The sequence below is a fragment of the Vicia villosa genome, linkage group LG2 (assembly GCF_029867415.1).
Source record: "Vicia villosa cultivar HV-30 ecotype Madison, WI linkage group LG2, Vvil1.0, whole genome shotgun sequence".
In the NCBI taxonomy this organism is placed as follows: Eukaryota; Viridiplantae; Streptophyta; class Magnoliopsida; order Fabales; family Fabaceae; genus Vicia; species Vicia villosa.
Genome location: NC_081181.1, coordinates 227,135,200 through 227,158,409, shown reverse-complemented (window position 1 = coordinate 227,158,409; position 23,210 = coordinate 227,135,200). Strand labels below are relative to the sequence as shown.

The 23,210-nt window shown below is 30.2% G+C and overlaps 1 protein-coding gene, 1 non-coding gene and 1 pseudogene across 2 annotated transcripts; 1 reads left to right on the top strand and 2 right to left on the bottom strand.

Annotated features, from left to right (window-relative positions):
* The first annotated feature begins 580 nt into the window (after positions 1 to 580).
* Positions 581 to 2,943, top strand: LOC131648389 (uncharacterized; annotated as a pseudogene).
* Positions 2,944 to 6,463: 3,520 nt separating this feature from the next.
* Positions 6,464 to 8,976, bottom strand: LOC131648388 (protein CHROMOSOME TRANSMISSION FIDELITY 7-like). The gene is made up of 5 exons (XM_058918152.1): positions 8,447 to 8,976; positions 8,271 to 8,360; positions 8,100 to 8,168; positions 7,142 to 7,482; positions 6,464 to 6,894 (listed from the first exon to the last, which is right to left on the bottom strand). Exons 1-5 carry the CDS (start codon positions 8,822 to 8,824, stop codon positions 6,768 to 6,770), a joined length of 1,005 nt encoding a protein of 334 aa, XP_058774135.1. The 5' UTR covers positions 8,825 to 8,976; the 3' UTR covers positions 6,464 to 6,767.
* Positions 8,977 to 16,436: 7,460 nt separating this feature from the next.
* TRNAD-GUC (transfer RNA aspartic acid (anticodon GUC)) lies at positions 16,437 to 16,508 on the bottom strand. The gene has a single exon. It is a non-coding gene; the product is annotated as a tRNA-Asp (tRNA).
* Between the last annotated feature and the right edge of the window lie 6,702 nt (positions 16,509 to 23,210).

The following is a 23,210-nucleotide window of genomic DNA, read 5'->3' as shown; positions in this document are numbered from 1 at the left end:
ACAATTACAAAATACATATACATGCGGTTCGGTTTGATTTGGATCGATTTTGAAAAATCAATCCGAAATCCAATCCGAACCGTGCGGTTCTCACAAAATGGCATCCAAACCAGGGGCGGAACCATTATGAGGCACGGTGTGGCTTTAGCCACACCATTTTTTTTACTTTTTTTTTTTATATAGTATATATAATATTTAGTTAAACTAAAATTAAATTAATTTGTAAATTAAAAAATACTATAATACAACAATTCACTTTTCTCTCTCTCTTAATATCTCTATTTTCTTTCTTTCTCTCTCTCACACCATAACTTCTTTTTCTCTTCTTCTCAAACCCCACTATCTCTCATATTTGTCTCTTATTCTCATATTTTTTAATCCAAAATTTCATTATTTTCTTCTCCAATTTGTTCACTTGACTTGGTTGCATTTATTTGTGTGTGATTGAAAATCAAAGGTAAAGTGGGTATTTCAAATTTCTCTCATTCTTTTCTCCTTTTTGAGTTGAACCCTAAACCCCCAATTTATTAAAAATACCAACTTTCTTAATTTCTCATGAACTATTTTCTTTCTAATCATTTGGTTTCATTGTTCTCTTTATAGGATGAAGAAATTTTTTCCGGTACTCTCTAGAGACAAAGCTACTTCTTCGACTAATGTAGAAGCATCGGAAAGTATCAAAGTTGTTGATTATGAATTGTTGGAAACGGATCCGGGAATTAGGCCTCCAATTTCAAGCTATCATCCCGACATCCAAAATGAGGTAAGGAAAGCTTATTTAAAAATAGGTCGTCATCAACCTCCTCACAATTTCGTTTACCCTTGGTCTATTCAAGGTAAACAAAAGCGTCGATTTTGCAAAAATTGGTTTGATTTGTATGATTGGATTGATTATAGTGAATCTAAGGACCTAGTGTTTTGTTTGCCATGTTTTTTGTTTAAAAATGTTTCTAAGTATGGGGGGATCACTTTGTGGGAGACGGTTTTGGTGATTGGAAGAATGCTCAAAGGTTGGCTAATCATGCTACTTCTTCCAATAGTCATGTTGATTGTGTGCATATGGGTTATGCTCTCATGAATCCAAACCAAAGTATTAAGGCCTCGTTTGTTAATCAAACTAAGCAAATGAATGCCGAATACCGTGTTCGTGTAAACACATCCCTTGTAGCTACTAAGTTTCTTTTGAGGTGTGGCATGCCATTTAGAGGGAGTGATGAGTCTCTTAACTCTTTATTTAAGGGGCCATTTCTTGAGTTGGTGGATACTTTAAAGGAAATCAACCCGGAGATAGCTAGTGTAATTAATTGTGCTCCGGGAAATAACCTTATGACTTCCCCTAAGATTCAAAAGGATCTTGTCGCTGCTTGTGCATGTGAAATAACTCAACAAATTATATGTGATATTGCGGATGATGTGTTTTGTGTTTTGATTGATGAATCTGGTGATGTTGCTGGTAAAGAACAAATGGCTGTTGTTATTCGCTATGTTAATAATGAAGGTTTGGTAAAAGAAATGTTTCTTGGAATTGTAAGTGTTAAAGAAACAAGTGCTAAGTCACTTAAGGAGGCCCTTGAGAAGTTGTTGTCTATTAATGGCTTGAGTATATCTAGCATTAGGGGGCAAGGGTATGACGGAGCTAGCAATATGAGAGGTAAGTTTGGTGGTTTGAGAACTTTAATCCAAAATGAGAATCCATCTGCTTATTATGTGCATTATTTCGCCCATCAACTTCAATTGGCACTTGTTGCATGTGCTAAGACTCACAAAGATGTTAGTGGGTTTTTCGGTAAGGTCAATATGCTTGTTAATTTCATTCGATCTTCTAATAAGAGACAAGAATTACTTCGGGACAAACAAGTAGCTCAGTTTGCTAAATTGATTGAAGAGGGCCAAATAGAAACTGGTAGTGGGTTAAACCAAGAATCATCTATTGCTAGAGCCGGTGACACTCGTTGGGGTTCCCACTTTAGGACTCTCACTAGTTTGATGACTTTGTATGGTGCCATTATTGGGGTACTTGAAGAAGTTGGAAATGATACGTCATTTGAAAAATATGGTGAAACTATGCTTTTGTTAGATGTGCTTCAATCATTTGATTTTATCTTCATGTTATATATGATGGTTGAGATTTTAGGATTTACAAATGATTTGAGTGTAGCGTTACAAAAGCGTGATCAAGATCTTTTGAATGCTTTGTCACTTGTCAATGCTACCAAACAAGAATTACAAGAAATGAGGAATGATGGATGGGAAGAGCTTATATCTAAGGTTATGGAAATTTGCAATAAGCTTGACATTGATGTGCCTGACATGGATGCATCATATGTGCAAGGGAAGAAACCTAGGCGACATGCTACAACTTCTAGTGTTTCTAATTTGCATCATTATAAGCATGATTGTTTGTTTAATGTTTTAGATTTGCAGTTGCACGAGCTCAATGCTAGGTTTGATGAAGAGAATACTGAACTTTTAGAATGTGTTTCATGTTTGAGTCCTTCATCGTCATTTGCAGCTTTTGATGTGAAAAAGTTATTAAGGATGGTTGAGCTTTATCCAAATGATTTTGTGGATGTGCCGGAAGTGGTGATGCGACATCAACTTCAAAATTATGTTAGAAATGTTCGATGTGATCCAAAATTTGCAAATTTAAAAGGACTTTCAGATCTTTGTGCAAAATTTGTGGAAACAAATAAGTGCAACACATTTGATATGGTTTATAAGCTTTTGAAATTGGCTTTAGTCTTGCCGGTAGCAACTGCAAGTGTGGAACGTGTTTTTTCAGCTATGAAGTTTGTGAAGAGTCAATTATGTAACAAAATGAGTGATCAGTGGTTAAATGATCGTCTTGTAACTTTTATAGAAAAAGATGTTCTTGGAACAATTAACAATGATGTTATTTTAGCTCATTTTCAAGAAATGAATGATAGACGATTTTCATTGTAATGTATTGCATTGAATATTATTATTCATTTTTAATGTGATTTAGTTCGTACTTTCGTTTATATTTAGCCACACCAATATATATTGTCTGGATCCGCCCCTGATCCAAACACGTCCAATAAACTTCGGTTTTTTATGTAGTAAATATCTTTTAATCATTCATTTATTTCTAATTTATTATAAAATGATTTTTTTTAAAAATTTAAATCTTAAAATTATTTTAATATTTTAATTTTAGTACTTTTATAAATTGAAAAATATTATAATAAAAGCATTTTTTGAATCTCGTTTTTTTTATTTTGTATCATTTATGTTATTCATTTTAATTGTGAACTATCTATTTTTCAACCAAACAGCATTCCAACAAAGTACATAATCCAACGAAGTGGGAACTCAATTTTTTTTTTGAAGAAGCAAAAGTATATTAATGAAATAACCATGCACAAGCAGTGCCACAGTTACAATCCAAAACAAAACGTACCATCACACATCCCCCTTGTACTCCCACCAAAACCAATACAAATAGACAATAATATACAGTTCCAATTACAATCAAATTCTTAATACTAAAACTACAGTCACCACGGCCAAGTGCTAAATTCTGCAGAGAATAAAAACCTTAACAGCCACCAATACCAGACTGAAACAACCTGTAACAAAAATAATCTGGCAGAGCAAACCCACTTGAAATAGAATTGATCAGACGCGGAATCTCTAAAAAATCAGCGGACACAATACTGCAGTCATAGATATAATACTGCAGCGCTTTGGTTATTCAAAGAAAATCTGTCACAGCTCCACCTTTGCTGTTGAGAAAATAATACAATTGAGTGTAATTACACGTGTTTTTATCATGTTAGTGCCTAATTGAGAGGAGAGAGAGATGAAACCTTGTGAACATCTTCTAATTGAACAACACATTCTCTAACAGCAATGAGGTCTATGGTCTGCAACATAAATACATAAATTTATGCCTATAATTAAGCCTATTTTCTTCCAACTTTTTCAAGAATAAGCAATTTGGGAATGTTACTAAGATTCATACCCTTCTCCATAGTTATAGATGTCATGTGACATCTTGAAGAAAAGCTCAGGTTGAAGACCTTTGTAAGGCTGAATTAATTCACAGTTCCTGTAAACCAATGACGATGAGTTAGGACAATCACCACCAGAGTTGATTTCAGGTGCTGCTGCTGATGCTGGAAAGTTGCAAAATCCATCTTCCCAAACCAATATCATGTGCAAGCATAATAAACATCAATACAAACTTTTCATTTCCAAACACATGATGACAACAATATAAAAAATATCATTACCGATTCCTTCTGTTTGTAACCTTCATGTCTCGTCGCTAACTTAAGCATTAGAAATCCATGCTTCCTTCAATATAGAAATCTTTCAAATATTATTTACCGTAATGAAAGTACGGCGTGTTGTGTAGCTTAATCATAAAAGATATATCTAGTCGGTAAATCCATAGAATGTAAGCCAAGTTTGGGGAATGAACATATCGGACATCAGACACGATGATTAGAGAAATTATTATTACTATTTAAATGGAGAAAGTTTAAGTATAAACCCAATTTGTTGATTGAGTCAATGAAATGGAACAGGATAAAATCACCCGTTCTTATATACCTTCTTTTGCTCAGCCACAACTTTGAAATGCCAAAACAAACTCTCAACTTGGTCGTCTTTAAGTTCGTATCCAAGCTGAAACAACAGAGAGTAACTCATAAAACTAAAAAAATCATTCAAAGGACCATTAGCCACAATAAAAATGTATGTATACCTCTTCAAGTCGCTTTCTCAGAGCATGGCGCCCGGTGCATCATTAGGAGCACAAGTTTTTGTTTGGAGTACAAATTGTAAGTGTGGTCGATCGTTAACATTGAATCGAATATCGGCATATATGTTGTCGACACAACGATGTGTTTATCAGTTCCCTGTGACAGAAAGAAAATTATATACCCTATCATAAACCAAGCTATTAACACCAAAATCATTGTTCCAACCAGAAAGCTAAAACATTGGAATACTATTCCACTGGTATTTTAAGCGGTTCGATATAAATGCACATCATACGCAATCAAACAACAACAACAAAATGCACATGAAAGGCTGCCCTGAATGCTGTAGCATTGATTCAAATCAGGCTCGAAACATCGATAGAAACATTCAGCCTCAGGCTACAGATTACTTGATGCGATAGAAATCAGATGCAAAGCTACGCTATCTGATGAGCGAAGGAGCTGCGACCAACTGATAATCCCCTCAATCGATCATTCAAACAAATCCTCAATCGAATCGAACCTCCCTTGGACCCGATCAATGACACCTAACTTAGAATTAACCTGTTGATTTGAACTTGGCATATTGATGCTTTGACCCAGACTTTGGTTTCTCACAATTAATAGCCGCACGCGCCAGGACATGCCCGCTGATTCAAACACCATCGATCTTAATAAAGAAAGTAATTTTTACCAGATTTTTAGTGGCTGTAATTAGTGGCCACTACAATTGTTATTGTTACAATCAAAGAAAGCCATTTACTGATTTTTAAACAATTATTACCAGATTAATATCTCCACTGAGAGTTCCCACTGACATCCATTAATCTAGATTGTCTATTCTTCATATCTAGTTCCAGCTGCTACAAATAAGTATTTTTCTACATAACCAATGAAATCATTAGAAACTAATAAAACAATTATTAAACCACCATAACAGCAAAGTAATTGGAAATAGTGAATACCTGAGCATTAGTTTCGGAAGTTAATTTAGCAGCAGAAGTATTTGAACATGCTTTCACAACCAATTTTCAAGAAAGGATAGTAGAATGAAACAATCTCAAAACAGACAGTGTCGATAAAACTAAAAAATCTAGAATGCATAGTCATACTTCATTGGTTAGTCCCTTTTCAAGATAAAGTGGTATAGGGAAATAAGGGTCATCCTCCCCAGTATAGCAATGTGTTCAAATTAATATCATCCGAAAGAGATCGAAAATTTGTCACTACAATTTCACCTTTTTAAGAGATTGACCACCTTTGATCAGAAGATCGGACGGCAACTGTCGTATAAGCACAAAAAGTTGCAACTGGTACTGTCGTGTCAGGCAAAAAAGCATTGACAGAAAAATTGTAACTTTAAAACCAGTGAGAAATGGTTTAATTAACAATTCTTATTCTAGTACAACGGGTTTGATTCACATTTGAGAAAAATGGTTTTATATTATAGATTTAAATTAGACAGAGGGAAATCTATATGGTTGCAAAAGTATGTGATTGTTTTGACAAAGTCTTACCTAATGTGTTTATAGTGAAGACAGATTTTAGTAGTTAAATAACACCAAGATAATCAACATTTTGTTCTCAGCATACTTAGTACAAATGGTCTTGAAAATGGTTTAATTAACAATTATTATTCTAGTACAACAGGTTTGATTCACATTTGAGGATCACTTTTATGAAATAAGCGCAAACATGATCAATTGTTTCCACCTTAAATGGCACCCTTCATCAATATCTAAATAATTTGACAAATGAATGTTGAAACAGAACTCAGCATGACATACTACAGGGGAATAATCAAATACTAACAAACATTCTCATTGATGGTGGCTCATTACAACAACCATTAATGGTTAATGTCATATATAACTGAAGATACAAACATAAATACATTTTTAAGTGCATATGAAATCTCTTACTCAACATTCATTACACCACTGGCAATAAGGTTTTGCCTAAACATTTACCGACAGAAAGTGAAGAACATGTCATCTATACTTCTTCATTTGATTTCAACATCTGTTTACTCACTGTTTAAACTGCTTTATACACCAAGAATGATCCAGTGCCAGAGTAACTACAGGCTAATGCCTTCCCAACCGAGGTTGGTAGAGAAAATGCTAGCTGAGGACGTTCAAGCTCATCTGTGCAGAAACTTTTCCTGTTATAAATTTAGTGCAGAAAAAAATTGAATCAACTAGCCGGAAATTGAACAAAGAATAATAAACCAATTAACACTAATTCAAAATAGTTAGTACTAAGTCTAAATGCTTAAAAGATGTGATATTACTCCATTGCTTGTGTAGTATTTGAATCCAATTGTTGTTATTGTCTCTCAAATCTATGTACTATTCAGACATTGCAGGGTACTATTTCCATGAGAAACAACTAAACCAAGTTATGTTTACCTCACGGCATTCAGCAATTGGCTAGCAATGTGTTTTCTTCTGTTGGAGGGAGTGACCCAAATGGCTCTAATGCCACAAACAGCAGCAACAGGTTTGCTTGCACATACAATCGCCCTACCATCCATAGAATCACTCACATTCACTTTCGCAGCTCTTTTTCCAACTTCCCTTTGAAAAACGATATTCCCAAACTGGAGAGTGGTTGGAGACAGCTTCTTCTCCCTTTTCTTTGCGCTAGCTGATTGTCCGTCATCTGAGCAAGACAAAACAGGAAATGCTTCTTTGATTGGTTCTGCAATCACGCACCCAACAACCTTCTGGAGAGAAATGAACAAATAAACCTGTATATGTACAAACATGCCAATCAATAATGTATAAAACAGCCTAACATGATGTTTTTCACATATGTTAAAAACAGCATAGTCATTATAAGGAAAACTTTCGGAGTTGGAATAGTAACAAATATTCATTGCTTATAAATTATAATAAGCAGAACTTAACCTTTGCATCTTAATTTTATTTATCTAAGAACCTCTCTCAAGTCTCATTTGATATATCCATGATTATCTACACCTTTAAAAGCATTTTTTCATAAATGAGTAATCATATACTTGTTTTAATCTAGAAACTTAAATATGGGCTTGGTCTTGCATTGATCAAAACTGACCATGGTATAAAGTGTTAGGGATATTCATATAACACTGAGTTGAACAATACATATAACAGTAAAAAAAACAATTTTGAAGGCAAAAGCTCCAAAGTCTATCTTCAGGTTAGAATCAATTCTACTCAAGCATATTCAAATATGTTAAAATCAAGAATAAATCAATTTAAGCTAATGTGATTAAGACTACCAGACACACTTATATAATTCAAAATTCAATCTAAACAGTACCAAAATCTAAATCTAAACTAAACTGCAAGTAAGTTTTTTGAGGTTAAGTAGAACATTATCCACCTTACAGTGTTGATTCGCTATCCATCCACTTCCCATCTCAATTTCCATCATCTTCACAACTTCTTGAACCTGCCATAACAACAATTTCACAAGAACCCATTCAACACTTCAAAACCCAACAATTCATCAGAAATGGGGATAAATCTTAAAATCAATAAATAAATAAACAACCTTGTTCCTGTGAGAAGACGGATCGTTCTCCAACACCATAATAACTCGACCACTTTTATCAGAAGAAACAACCCTTTCATTATTCCAACCCTAAAAAAAACACAATAAAAACAATCAATTTGCAGATGAATCAAATAATAGAGATGAGAAAAAGTGAATTTGAATTTAGTTATTACTCTAAATTGGATTCCTTGCGTATAGCGTTTGTGAAATTGAGCGTGTAATTTCTCGTCTTCGACGTCTCCGGGAGTGAACTCAATACCACAAGTGGAACACGCGCGTAACAGGAAATCGGATTGACCTAATTCCAAATGGAACTGAGCGTAGCTTCTCTTCTTGTTCTTGACTACTACCGGTTTTTGGATTACAGTTGGAGGAGGTGAAGGAATTGGATTAGGGTTTCGACGAGTTCGGGTGTAAGTGTTGATGATAGTGTGTTGATTGTTCTCCCATTTCCAGTTGGCCAAATCATCGTCGCCGTCGTCGGTGGTGGCAGCGGGAGGAGGAGGGGGGTCGGAGGGAGATTTGAAAAATGTGTTGATCTTTGATTGCATCTGAAATTGCTGTGTTAAACGACTTGGCGTTTTTGTTTTCTCGATTCTGAAAAAGTTAGCCTTGTTTTCACGATTCTGAACATGGAGTTTACATTTTTCTTAGCGGGAATTCTGTAGCGCCAAAAAATAATTCCGAAAATCAAATACCATCAAAATACTATACTAGCCGCTTACAATTTTGCCTCCTTTTCACTATTTTGTTTTAGTTTATTTTTTTAAATTTAAGATTAAATTTTAATGAGATTGTATAGTGTACCAAGTTTAAATTTAAGTCATTTTTATAAATATTTATAATTATGTTGTTTATTAAAAATAGTTTATTATTATTAAAAATTTAAAAGTCAATTAAAGGTATATAATGATATCTTTGATAGAGTTAAGACGAAATTGACATTTTGAACGAGTAACTTATTAAATAAAGTTGGTAGGACTTTTTTGGTTAAATTTATTTAGGGGTATTCAAAATCGAACTAATACAATAGAAAATTGTTAATCGAAATAAATTAAATAGAAAATCGCAAAAATGTTTTTGGTTCGGAAGTGTTTGGGTCAATTTATAATAGAACCGCACAGTTCGATTTAGTTTGCGGTTTATAATTTGAAAATCGAATCATATTGCATTATGTTACAACTCAAACTTTATTTAACCCACATCCAACCCAAACTCGTTATGCCTTAAACCAACAATTAAAAACGACTTTCTCTTCTTCACACCTAGGTGTTGTGTTTTTAAGGTCTACTATAATATTTAAATGTTTCTCTGTTAAGTCGTGCGATGGGTTTCCTAGTTTTGATATAGGTCGTGCTTTTGTGTGGCTATTATAGTATTGTAATGTAATGCACTAATGCTATTGTCTGGAACTTCAATTTTTACTTTGTAATACACTTTGATATTTTGTTATTTGAGTTCTTTTGTTATTTTGTGTTGAAATGGTGTCGTAACTTGTACTTGTTGACATTGTTTTTTATTATTTGGTAATGTATGAATGACTAAACACAAAATTATGTTGTCCTTTATATGTATAGCTCAATCAAAACTTCTAAAAAATGAACCAAACCAAATTGTATTACTTCGATTTGGTTTTGTTTTATTTGGTTCAATTTTATTTCTAAGATCTATTCGAATCAAACTGAACCCCATGTTATTTCTCTTATAATCCAGATGACTTTTATCATTAAAACCGCTCAAACTGCATCACAAACACCCTTGAATCTATTACTACGACTGTCCTAATCTATATAATGCAATTCCACCATATCCCTACTAATGTGTGCAACTAACTTGATAGAATTTCTATAAGCTTTCTATGGAGCAGTGATGGTGTATCAAGGACTTTGAAATGTGTTAATTGGCATGATTGTGGACTTGAGACTTCACGCACAAGAGGGGATGAATTATGTAGTTTAGAAAAAATTGGTTTTGAAAAACTTCAGAAAATAAAATCAGAGTTTAAAAACATTTTTGAAAAAACTTAGCAGCGGAAAATGAAAAGGCAGAAAATAAATTGCAAAAATTAAAGAGTTAAGGGAATAAGAAGAACACCAAAAATTATACAAGTTCACTCAAAAACGACTTAGTCTTGTCCCCGAAATTTGATTTTGAGAGTTTTCAATAAACGTTGATAATTTTTAGTAGGAAAGACTCAGAACCCTCTTATACAAGGAAATGATGGTTGATCTTCAACATCTCCGAGAGTAAACTCAATGCCACAAGTGGAACACGAGCGTAACAGGAAATCTGATTGACCTAATTCCAAATGGAACTGAGCGTAGCTTCTCTTCTTGTTCTTGACTACTATTGGTTTTTGGATTACGGTGGGAGGTGGAGGAATTTAATTAGGGTCTTGATGAGTTCAGGTGTAAGTGTTGATAACAGGGTGAGGTTGTTCTCCCATTTCCAGTAGGCCAAGTCATCATCGCCGTCGTCGTTGGCGGTTGGAGCAAGAGTGGGATCAAGGGAACATTTGAAAATTTTGTTGATCTTTAATTGCATGTAAAATGTTGTGTTAAACGACTTGACGTTTTGGTTTCACGATTCTGAAAAGTAAATAGTTAATAACTACTACCACTCACTCACACCCTTGCTACTACGTGAAAATGAAGTTTGTTTTTTTTCATCGTGCTTTGAGCGGGAATTTTGTAGCGCCAAAATAAACAATCCGAAAAATCAAATACCACCAAAGAGAAGTTGTCGACAATTCAACAAAGTCCATTATTCTCTACTTTTTCTTCATATCTAATATTTTTAACTATATGTTAAAGCTAATTTTTGAAGAACAACAACTAAGAAATTTGTTTCCATACTGTGAAATTCATTGTGCTTGCCCTGATATTTTTTTTTTTTTATGAAAAATTGATATTGTTCATTGTGATTGCTCCCAGATTGACATTTAAATTTTTTTATTTGTTGACACATTTTAATTTTTGTTTTGTGAGAAGAAAATAAAATAGGAACCGTGTAGATTTTGACTCAGTTTATTATATTGATTTGATTTCAGAATTATAGATGTGTGATACAACTACTCTCTTAACTTATCATTTTCTTATTTGCATACCTTCATGATGCAATTTGGCCATAGAGTAATAAAGTTATTACCATTCTTAAAACTTAAGACCGTACCAAAAATTGGGATTTTTCTTTTGCAGGCAATCAATATCATACATAATAATAAAGCAAAATGAGAACTTTGGCAAGTTTGTCACTTGTCAACCTCTCATGTATGATGTTGTTTTTATTTATGCTATAAAAAGAAAGTTTTAATTAATATAATTTTATTCATTTAATTTAATTATATCTATTCGTTTTAAATTTTTTTTTGAACCAATGAAAATTTGATTAATTCAAAAAACAGATAAACGCAAGGCGATCGCCAACGATCCAGCCCAAAACAACAAAAGAACTAAAGGGCCAACAATCAAAGAAAAAACCACAACACCTAGATCATAAGAGTAGCAAGGTAGTTCCTATGTTTTTTGTTGTACCAAATTCTAGGCCATAAGGGTGACAAATGAGGCTGTCCAAAAGGTTGTTAGTGCTCTTCTAGATTTCGATTACGTTATTTCCATATTCGATTGATTATAATCTTGATTGCGGTAAGAGCGGTTTGTTTAATTTTTGCTACTCAACGACAGTACTATAGTGCTGCTATTTGATCATTATCTACTAAATACATATTGCGGAGCTACGGTGCTTTATTTAAGTTCCGCTATGTTATAGCGCTATAAGACATGTTTTGATATAAATTTTAGGGATTATTTTGTTGATCTAATGGTAGATCTAGGAACTCTTACACCACCTCTCTTTTATCATCATACTACAAGGAATGTGGCTATGAGTTTTTTGTCATTTTGGCTTCACTTCACATGCATCAGTAGTAAGCTATTTCCAGTGTTTTTTCAAGTATATCAATTTGCCTTCACTTCACATGCATCGCTAGATGAGAGATTTGACAAGTGGTGTCATTTCAATGTTTTTTCTATGTAATATATACATAATCACTCGTACTGCAAATTACTTATGGAATGTGAAATTAAATCATGAGTGCATTTTGAAGTGGAGTCAAGGTTAGCTTATTTATTTTAATTATGTTATGGTTATTTCTTGGTTGAGTATGTGAATCACATTTTGGAATATTGAATGAATTTCAGGTTTATATAGTTTATATAGGAAGCAAAAGTGGTGAACACCTTAATAATATTGTGAATGAAAATCATCAAATAGTTGCTTTTGTTCATATTGGAAGGTTAGAACTTAAGAGTAAAAATTAATTTTTGCTTTTGTTCTCAACTTTTCATAGTTTGAATATTTTTTACAACACTATTTATTGTTGACAGATTTGAATTCATACATTCACTTTTGTAGAAATTCAAGTGGTACATAAGACAATGCATATGTTCACTTTTTATGTACAGAGGCATATTTCATTTTAGAAACAAATTTAACAACAATGCATATGTCATGTAATTCTCACTTCGATATAATATCTCATTTTTATATATTATTGTATTCAATTGTACTGGGAAATCATCTCAGATGTGCCTTAGTCGTAATATTTGGATGCCTGTTGCTAATCTGTGTAATGTGTTGTTCTGTTCTGGTGTAGCAATTTTCTGCAGCAGCTTTTCTTGAGGATTTGAGTGTATTGCTTTAGTTTTTTAGTTCTGTATGTAGTGTTTTGGTGTATTTGGATTCATGTGTACTGATTTTAGCACATCTTGTGCTCTTAATTTAATGTCTTCTTTTTTTCTTTTCCAAAAAAAAAAAATTGTACTGGGAAAAAATATTTAATACTTTCTTGATATTCTAACACACCATAGTGTAAGAGAAATATATTTTATGAAAAGTGGAATTTTATTCGACATGATTTTTATTTGTAAACTTTACTGGGAGATCACCAATATGTAAGAGTATTGTTAGGAAAAAAATATTTAATACTTGATATACATTGTAAAAGAAATATATTTCATAAAAAATGGAATTTTATTTGACATGATTTTTGTTTGTAAACTGTTTATAAAATATGTTTCTAATATAAAAAATTTTATCTCGTGCATCGCACGGGTAAAAACACTAGTTTGAGTTAAAAACGTTGGGAATGTTAGTAGTTTCATAGTTTTATCTTTTTATTTATTTATTTATAAATTACATAGCTTTTTCTTTATATAAAACAAAAATTGTAGTATCAATTTAATTAATAAAGAAGAGTAATAACTTCACTTTAGATGATTATTCTTATGGAAATAATTGCATTAAATTTTTTTCTTCAATGGTCAATGTTTTAAACCTTGAAACTTGACAAAATAAAGTCTAAATTGAAGCTAATCGAATGTTTTTAGTTTTTGATTGTTTGTGCTATTATTATTACAACTTTAAAGATGATAGATGTGTATGAAGATTCTACCCCAATTAGTAATGATGGCAAGCTTGGAATTACTCGTAATAATGAAGACAATCTCAATATTATGACACCATTAGAGTCATATGAAGTAATGGAGTTTTTATCTATCAGAGATACAAAGAATCACTATACAAGGTATGTAGAGAACAACAGTTTTAGTTTTCGTACGGGTCGTATCACTAAATCAAGAATAAATAGAATTAAAATTGGTTAAGAAATTCTCTGTTCAAAGGACGGATTTCAGACCAAACAAATATTCGAAAGAGGAAAATAGTAGATTTATCACACCAAAAAGTTCATAGTTTCGTATATCGGGAAAAAACTAAAGTGCAAAAACAACTTATTGTTGTGTTATATGAATTTGGTTTGCCATAGTCAAATAAGATTTGACTGAAAGTGGCAATATTGATAATGTTGGATTTAGTCAACAAGTTATTATTGACTACTTAAGTGATAAGAGACAAAAACAATTAGAAAGGGGGGATGCTCATTTGATGTTATCATATTTTAAAAGTTGTCAGTTGAAGAGTCTGGGATTTTTGTATGCATTTCAAATGGATGTAGAAGGGCGGGCAACTAGCAAATTGCTTTTGGGTTGATTCAAGGTCTATAATGACTTACTAATACTTTGGTGATGTTGTGATTTTTTGGCTAACATACTTATCAAATAGATACAAAATGCATTTTGTTCCTTTCACTAGAGTTAACCCATTACCAACAATCCATTCTCTTTTGTTGTGCTCTTTTGTGGGATGAAACTGAAGTGAGTTTTATGTGGTTGTTAAGTACTTGGTTAGAAGTAATGTTTGGAGTTTGTCCTAAAACTATCATCACATATCAAGACACCGCTATTATTAATGTTGTTGCAAGGGTGTTTCCACGTGTTAATCATCATTATTGTATGTGGCACGTTGAGAAAAAAATTCTTGAGTACTTGAGCAATATCTATCATGAATATATTGAATATAAAAATTAATTTTACAAGAGCATTCACCAATCAACCACTATTGAAGATTTTAAGTCTGACTAGGAGGCAATGATAGATAAATATGGCTTGCAAGATAATCAGTGGCTTCAGAAGATATATTATATTAGAGAAAAATGGATTCCTCCTTATGTGTGTAATAATTTTTATGTTGGAGTGTCTACTACCCAAAGGAGTGAAAGTACGAATAAATTTTTCAAATATTTTTTGAATTCAAGTACTCCATTAAGTAAGTTTGAAAAACAATATGACAAGGCTCTTGATGCACGATATAATAAAGAAAGAGAGAAGACTTTTAAGACAATGAATTCAAAACCAATTTTGCGCACTTTATACCCTGTGGAAGAAGAAGCTTCAAAAAGTTATACACGAAAACTATTTAGGATTTGATGAACTGGTTGGCTCTCAAATGTTTATTGTAGAGAAAGTTGAATCTTCCATTAATGTGCCCATATACAAGGTTCATGAAATTTATAAACAAAAACCTAGTTATTGTGTGACTTTTCATATCCCTTCAAAGGAAGTGAATTGTAGTTGTCACTTGTTTGAATTTTTGGGCATTCTTTGTAGACATGTGCTATTTGTATTCATAAAGAAAAAATTGTAGCTCTTCAAAATATATTTTACGCCATTGAACCATTGATGCAAATAAGGATAAGTTTAAAGGATTGATGAGTGAAGAATATCAAGAAGCGGGCATTAAATCTTCTAGCACTTTGTTGTATAACAGTATTATGATGTTGCAATTCGAGGATTTCAGAAGTTAATTGAAGAACTAGATTTATTGGATCTTAAAGATTCAAATAGAGATTTTAGTCATTCAATAACATCTGATGTTATTTCGAAGATCGCTAACAATAAAATAATTGTGCATGATCCCCCCTTCATAGTAACTAAAGGGCGACCACAAACTTTGTGAATAAAAGGTAGCTTGGAATCTCTTAATAAAGGTTTGTACTACAATTGTTTTACTCACTGCTAAATTAGGAGGATCCTAAGCACTTCAAGACTTTGCCAGATACACAGTCAACACGCCATGTAGGCAAGATTTTAAGAACTTTGGCAAAAAATAATGGAACAGGAGCTTTAATGATGAAATCTTTTTTTTTAAAGATCTGCGCCAATTTTTTTTAACGGAAAGAATACATGATAATATATATATATATATATATATATATATATATATATATATATATATATATATATATATATATATATATATATATATAAAATTATTAATTAAAGTTTAAAAATTTGGAACCTCATGAGCCAAGGTTGTTTTTAGCATATTAAAAATTAGTTTAAAATAAGTAGTAGTATTTTTGTAGAAATTTTCATAAAACATATTTTAAAAAATATAAAATGAGTTTCTTTTAATCTATTACAAAATCCATAAATTTATAATAGTTCGTTGGATTTATAAATGATTTGATAATTACAATTATAATTACAATTTTAAAATATACAAAAATAGGTAGAAACATATTTATCATTAATATATAAAGAACATGCAGGGGTATAATTTTGTTTAATGTTGTGGTTTATTTGTATCAAATAATTTTGTTTAATGTTGTGGTTTATTTGTATCAAATGAAAGGAGGCAGTAAATTGAGCCCAGAATAATTGAAAATCCGGCCCAGCATGGTTGTAAAACGATTGAGCCCAGAATAATTGAAAATCCGGCCCATTAAGGTTGTAAAACGAAATGATGAAAAAAAGAATAAAAAAGCGCCGTTGCCGGGGATCGAACCCGGGTCACCCGCGTGACAGGCGGGAATACTTACCACTATACTACAACGACTTCTTGTTGTTGTAGTTTTGGTACAGTGTTATAATCAATAATTTTTTCCTTATTAACAGGTGAAACCAATAGCATCCCATCTCATACCCTTATTTTATTTCCTCTATTTATGTTTATCATAACATTTTCCTATGCTTTTTTTTTTCTGCTCATAACTCACTCAACTATTTTTTTTTTAATTTCAATGTTGTATTTTTTTTTTATTGGCATGTATATTACTATGGTATGATTTATTTATTTTTATAAATGCTATTTAAAATGTTTAATGTAAATTTTAAACCTATTTACATCTCAATAATCATTTTATTAAAGTATAACTTGTAAAAATAGACTACTAAATTTAATATCTCACCAAATATTATTTAGAAAATATTTTGTTAAAAATAGACTACTTGTAAAAATAGACTACTAAATTTAATATCGCAGCTACTATTAATTTTTGTCTTATAATTACTAGTTAAATATACATTACAAATTCCAAATCCCATCCTATATCATTATTTTCTTTGTTGATTTTTTTGCCTGTGCTTTTTTTCTTTTTCTGTTCATAGTTCAGCGAACGAAATTTTTTAATTTGAATGTTGTATTTTTTTAATTGACATATATATTAGTAAATTGAAATTTATTTATTTTATATGTCAATTAAAAAATCAACAATGTTTGACTGTGCTTTTTTTCTTTTAAATCTATTTACATCTCAATAATTATTTTAAAGTATAACTTATGTAAATGGACTACTAAAATTAATATCTCGCCAGATATTGTTTAAAAAATGTTTTGTTATAAATGAAATCATTTTTTTCTTATACTTACTAGTTTATTATATATTACAAATTTAAAAGGTCTTGTTTTTTTTTTTTTTTGCCTATTATCTATAAAATAATCTAGTTATAACTTTTAAGTAATTTTTGCTATTATTAAAGTCTAAAAGATTTATTTTAAATTAAATTAAATAATTTTATATAACATACTCAAAATTAAATAAATTCATATATATTGATGATAATTCATAATCAAATATAAATACATTTATTCTTAAATTACAAAAATATATATTTTATATTCAAAATGATGATACTTCACCATCAAACATAAATAAACACATGATTAGAAGATGAAGAATATAATGCTATAAAGTTTCTATAGAAGTCAAGGCTTTAGGCTTTCATCTTCCAAGTGAACTTCATAAGCATGATGGTTTTCCATATTATTTTCTATCACCTCTATTAGGATATAAATGGTCCTGATAACATGATTTGTTTCCTTGATATCTTAAATAGTTATGATGACCATACTAATATCCAACAAATCTACCGGATCCTTAAGATTAAGCATCCTAAACATCCCATCTAACTATTGTAATGAAACCCTTAAGATTGTTACTAAAATCATTTTTTTAAAATAAGATTATATATAAAGAAAAGAAACTGATACAAAATAGAGTGGGGGGACTACACCAAAACCCACTCAATTAGAGCAAAACCTAAAAACGACAAATCAAGTCTGTTCTTTACAAAGCCGGCTCTCAAAAAATCACTTCTAATAGAATAAAAATCCACTTCTCTAATATTGTGAACCATTTTCAAAGTAAGTGCTTGTTATTGACAAACTTATTATTGATAATGTTATGATATTGCCTATGAAGCTTTCCATGATCTTAATAAGAATAATAACAAAAAGAAAGATTTAGTAGATTTTAAATTGGACATGGCTAGAATATATGATAGAATATAGTGACATTTCTTGGAAAACAATCCTATTTCCCTTGACTTCCCACTTAGCTTACATAAAACCTTTATGAAATGTGTGAATGTTGTTTCCTTTTCTATTATTATAAATGACATATCTAATTATGTGTTTAATAATGTGTTTATATGGTTTTATGTGTTGTGAAAGTAAATATATTTTAGAATTTTAATGATGACTAATAAGGAAGAATAAATTACAAGCATCATCAATTAAGAAGCAAGTACACGATCAAGTGTCTAGGTTCCAATTAAAAAATTAAATAAAGTTAAATTAAATAATAGAAAGGAATTGAAGTTATAAAGTTATGAAAGTACTTCTAATCACTTGCTCAAAGTTTTAATCTTATAGTTTGATCAGTTGAATGTAATTTAAGCAGAGTAGTCTTGAAGTAATAAAGGCGATTCACACACACCAAAACTATTTTGAAGTTTTTATCTTTTTCTTAAAACTTCTTAAAAACCAATTTGAAAAAATACTTAAGTGATTAAGATACTCTCTAATCAATTAGAAAATTAAAACTAAATTGTCTAATCAATTAGGATTTACATCTAATCGATTAAAGTAAGAGTAACACCTCTCAATCCATTAGGCAACCTTATTAATCGATTAAGTGACATTACAAATTAGCCTTATTAATCCCAACAACCTTACAAAACCACGTCCAACCAAACCCGTGACCAATTCATGCCACACATCCAAAAACAAAACCAAGGTCATGACCTATACCACCACCAACCATATGTTGCCACCACATCTTACCACAACACCAATGACACATATGATATCACCACATTCTATCATAATACCCAACAAATGTATAATCAAACATCACACTGTCAAAGCATCCAACCAACACCTGTCTTCCAAACACCACAAGAACCATTGTTTCGTTTCCAAAATGATTCAATATCCCAATTCAACAAACCACCCCGCCCATATGTAACCCAACCAACTACGACAACATGGGCACTAAACTCTTTGGTAGCACTGTAAACTGGGGAAAAATGATCGACGAATTGTATGATAACACTAATATCTCACGACCATTGCATCAAGCACCTCAGACTCAGGCGAATACTAGGAGACACCAAACACCTCAGGAAAATCAAAGGAGACTTCGAAGGCAAATACAGAGGCCGAACTGTGGAACCGGTAAATTTTTCTTCAATCGTGTAATTTTTTTAATATTATTATAATTTAATCTTTTCTATTTATTATTTATATTTATATTTTTTGTTAAAATAAATTAAAAAAAAACCAAAACAACACAGTAGACATCATTTGTGGCACATGCTTCTTAATTTAGAGTGCATGCGCCATCCTATGTGGCATGACATAGGTGTATGCGCTACACATGTTGGCACCTCAGTGTTATTTAGAGTGCACGCGCCTAATGTATGTGTCACATCCTATATGTTTTGATTTTTTTTTTGAAAAGTGATTATTTTAGAAATTAATTTGAAAATGTGATTATTTGAGTTTTCTTTAAAAGGGTTATTTGAAAAAAAATCGATTTTTTTTTATAAACAATTTTTTTCTAATAAGAAATAGAAAATAGACATCAACCTAAAAAAACAATGAAATTAATGATATTCTATATATGAATAATTTTTTTTTAAAATGTGTGTAGAGAAAAGGTTGTGCCCTTTCAAAGTAAGAAATGGAGAACACAAATAACAAAACATGGGGCCATAACTAGCTACATAGGGTTCAACAATGGAAGTAACTTCAAGCTGTCTTTTATAACTTTTTGGCAAGACAATGCACCATTGATCTTAACTTCTATCAACACCATAAATTCTTGTTTTTTTGTCAAGGATGTGTCAATGTGAATCCTTGAACCAAATTAGGCATAATATTTTTAAGTACTATAGCACTTTTAATACGCCATATTAATAAGAAAGGGTCCACTATGCCATCAATTGCCTCTCTTTTAGAGAAGAAAATTGGATGAGACTTTGAGTTGTGCTTGCCCCCATAATGGTAGACTAGTGGCTATGAATAAGATTTTTGTATGTTGGAAAGAAGCTTCATGGACAATTCACTTTCCACTTGTTTTTTGTTTTCTTTTTCAATTGATTACTATTACTAAGAGATAAAATAAAATAATTTAATGAGATATCAAATATCTCTTTCAATTTTCAATTTAATAAGAGATTTTAGATTTGAATTTAATATTAAAAATGTAGAGAATATAAAAGTGGATATCTAATTTATATAAAAAATATAGAACTCTATCTTATGCATGAAATTATAGTTCACTTAATAAAATAATGTATGCATTAATACTATACTCATTTCATACTCTCTATCTTACAATTATTTCAAAATTATTACTATTATAAAGAAATAATTATTTGGAAAAAATATATAAAAAATATCTTTTAAATATTTTACGAGACATATGGAGTGTTAAATATTGTATAAGAAAATTTAAATATTTTATGTTATTTATCATTTTAAAATATTATTATTATTATTATTATTATTATTATTATTATTAATAATATTAATGGTCAATGCATAAAATTTTTAAATTGAAAAAAAACACATATAATACTTTTTTGAAGAAAATTTAAATTGAAAAAAGATTAAATATTATGAATTGTGAATGTAAAAATTTAACCTATCAATTCTTTATAATGTTATATTATAGATGGTTAAAATAAAAGTTAAAACTTGAGCTCTAGTGAGAAATGAACTTTCACTAAAGATGAATCGTTCGGGTACTCATCTCTCTCTGAATCATGAAATCAGATTAATCAATTTATTATGTGGAACGGAACTGATTGACTAAATTAAAAAGATAAAAAATAAAAATTAAACATCTCTAAATATCTAACGGCTATTTTGTATATTAATTAAATTAGTCTAGAAAAAAAAATAATTTTGGTCTTAAAATATTTCAAATGTTATTAAATTAGTCATTTTAAACAAAATTGTTTAGGGTAAAAGGGTAAAAATTAGCTTGTGTCTGCCCCCTTTCTTGAACATAGTACAAAAAATTCAAGCCTAATGTTGATGAATCATGGAAAATATTATTCAAGACATGAATCATGTTGTACAAAAAGAATTATACATTTGACATAATTATGCATTGCATTTTTTCTTCCTTAATAATTATAAATTATTTATTTGTTATTTTGATTCTTTTCAACATGCGTAAAGAATGGGATATATATAGTCAACGGTTGTTCTTATAGTATTGTTGACTAATATTTTTTTAAAAAAACTTTTTCTTTTTAAAGAAGAGACAAGATATTAAGATGAATACTAGAGTACTTTTTGAATTTTATTGGAATGTTGCACATGTACGAATTAGAGTGTTTCTGGTGGGTCGATTTTGAAAAAATATTTCATTTAATATAAAGATAAAATTATTTGTAATTTGATTTGATTTTGAATAATTACTTAAAAAAATTAATCCGATCTATTCAATTTCGTACAGTTTAATTAGGACCAATTTTCTAATATTCAATTCTTCAAATTTTTTTAATATTCAAATTTTAATTTATAATTATTTTAATAAATATTAATATCATAAAATATTATAAAATAGTGAATTTAAAATAATAAACAACATATAATATATTAAATTTTAAAATTATAAAATAAAAACAACCGATTATGTTTGAAACAAATAAAATATTAAAAATAAATAGATAAATTAAATTAATAAATAATGCTAAAATAAATTAATTATTAAAAATAATAAATTGACGTAATATATTATATTAAGAATACATAAATAAATATTAAAATATATGATTTGAATCATTTTTGACAATCAATTTAAAATATAAAAATATAATTTGATATGAGCGAAGAATTCAAACTCATCTTAAACTATTCAATCTTTTTTATTTTTTTTAAATCGATTTGATTTTTAATTGGATCAGTTTAGATTTGAACACCTATAATCTAAATAACTCCATGTGTATAAATTTAATCTACATTATTAATGTTAATTTTATTTATAAATAAATATTACACTTTTTAATTAAACAAATTAAAAAATTCACCAAATAAATTCACTTTCTCTTTTTATCTCCAAAAATTCTAATTTCTTTCATCGAAGAGTGGTGATTTCAGTTACGCTATGTTCGAGAGTTTGGAGAGAAGGGGAGGAGAGGGGAAGACTTTCAAAAATAAATTTTAAAAAAATATAAAAAAATATTTAATATTTTTTGAAAAAATAATTTTGTATAGAATGATAAAAGAGTGTATATCATTACTATATTTTTAATTTTTCGAATACTATAACAACATAAAAGATATTTTAAAAATTCAGCCCTCCAAAATCCTCAAAAGCCGCATTCAATGTAAAATTTCAGTTCCTCATATTAAGGAGTTTTTGATGTTATGAATAAAAACAAGGGTAATGCTAATGTGTGCTCTAAGAGCACATATTAAGAACTAAATGTAGAAATATTTTTCTTGAAAATTGTGCACTGTTTTTATTAAATATTTAAAATTAATTAATTAATTTATTTTTTCAATACAAAGTTTATATTTGTAGGTTTCTTAACATATGCCTTTAGGGCACATGTTAGTAGTACACTCAAAACAAATCTCTAAAACCCTTCCAAGTTCCAACTAAAATCATTCAATTATTTCTGCCCAATTTTTTTTCTTTTTCAAAGTCCTTCCCTTTTTCCTCCTCCAAACTCACGAACATAACCTTAACTAAAATCGCCATGGTTCTTTCTCTCTTACACGTAACCAACACGTTCAATGCTCTATGTATTCTTCCTGGCAATTAAAAGATCCCACATTTCAATTAGAGAAACCTTCAATTTGAGTAGGGAAAACTCTAAGCTTCTAATAGAATATGAGAGCAAAGATGAAGATATGGCAAAAGGTTTAGGTGTAGGGGGAAACGAAAAGGTGAATGACAAACCCCAAATGCATAAAAAATTCGATGTTAGATCGAGCATAAAAAAATTATAATAA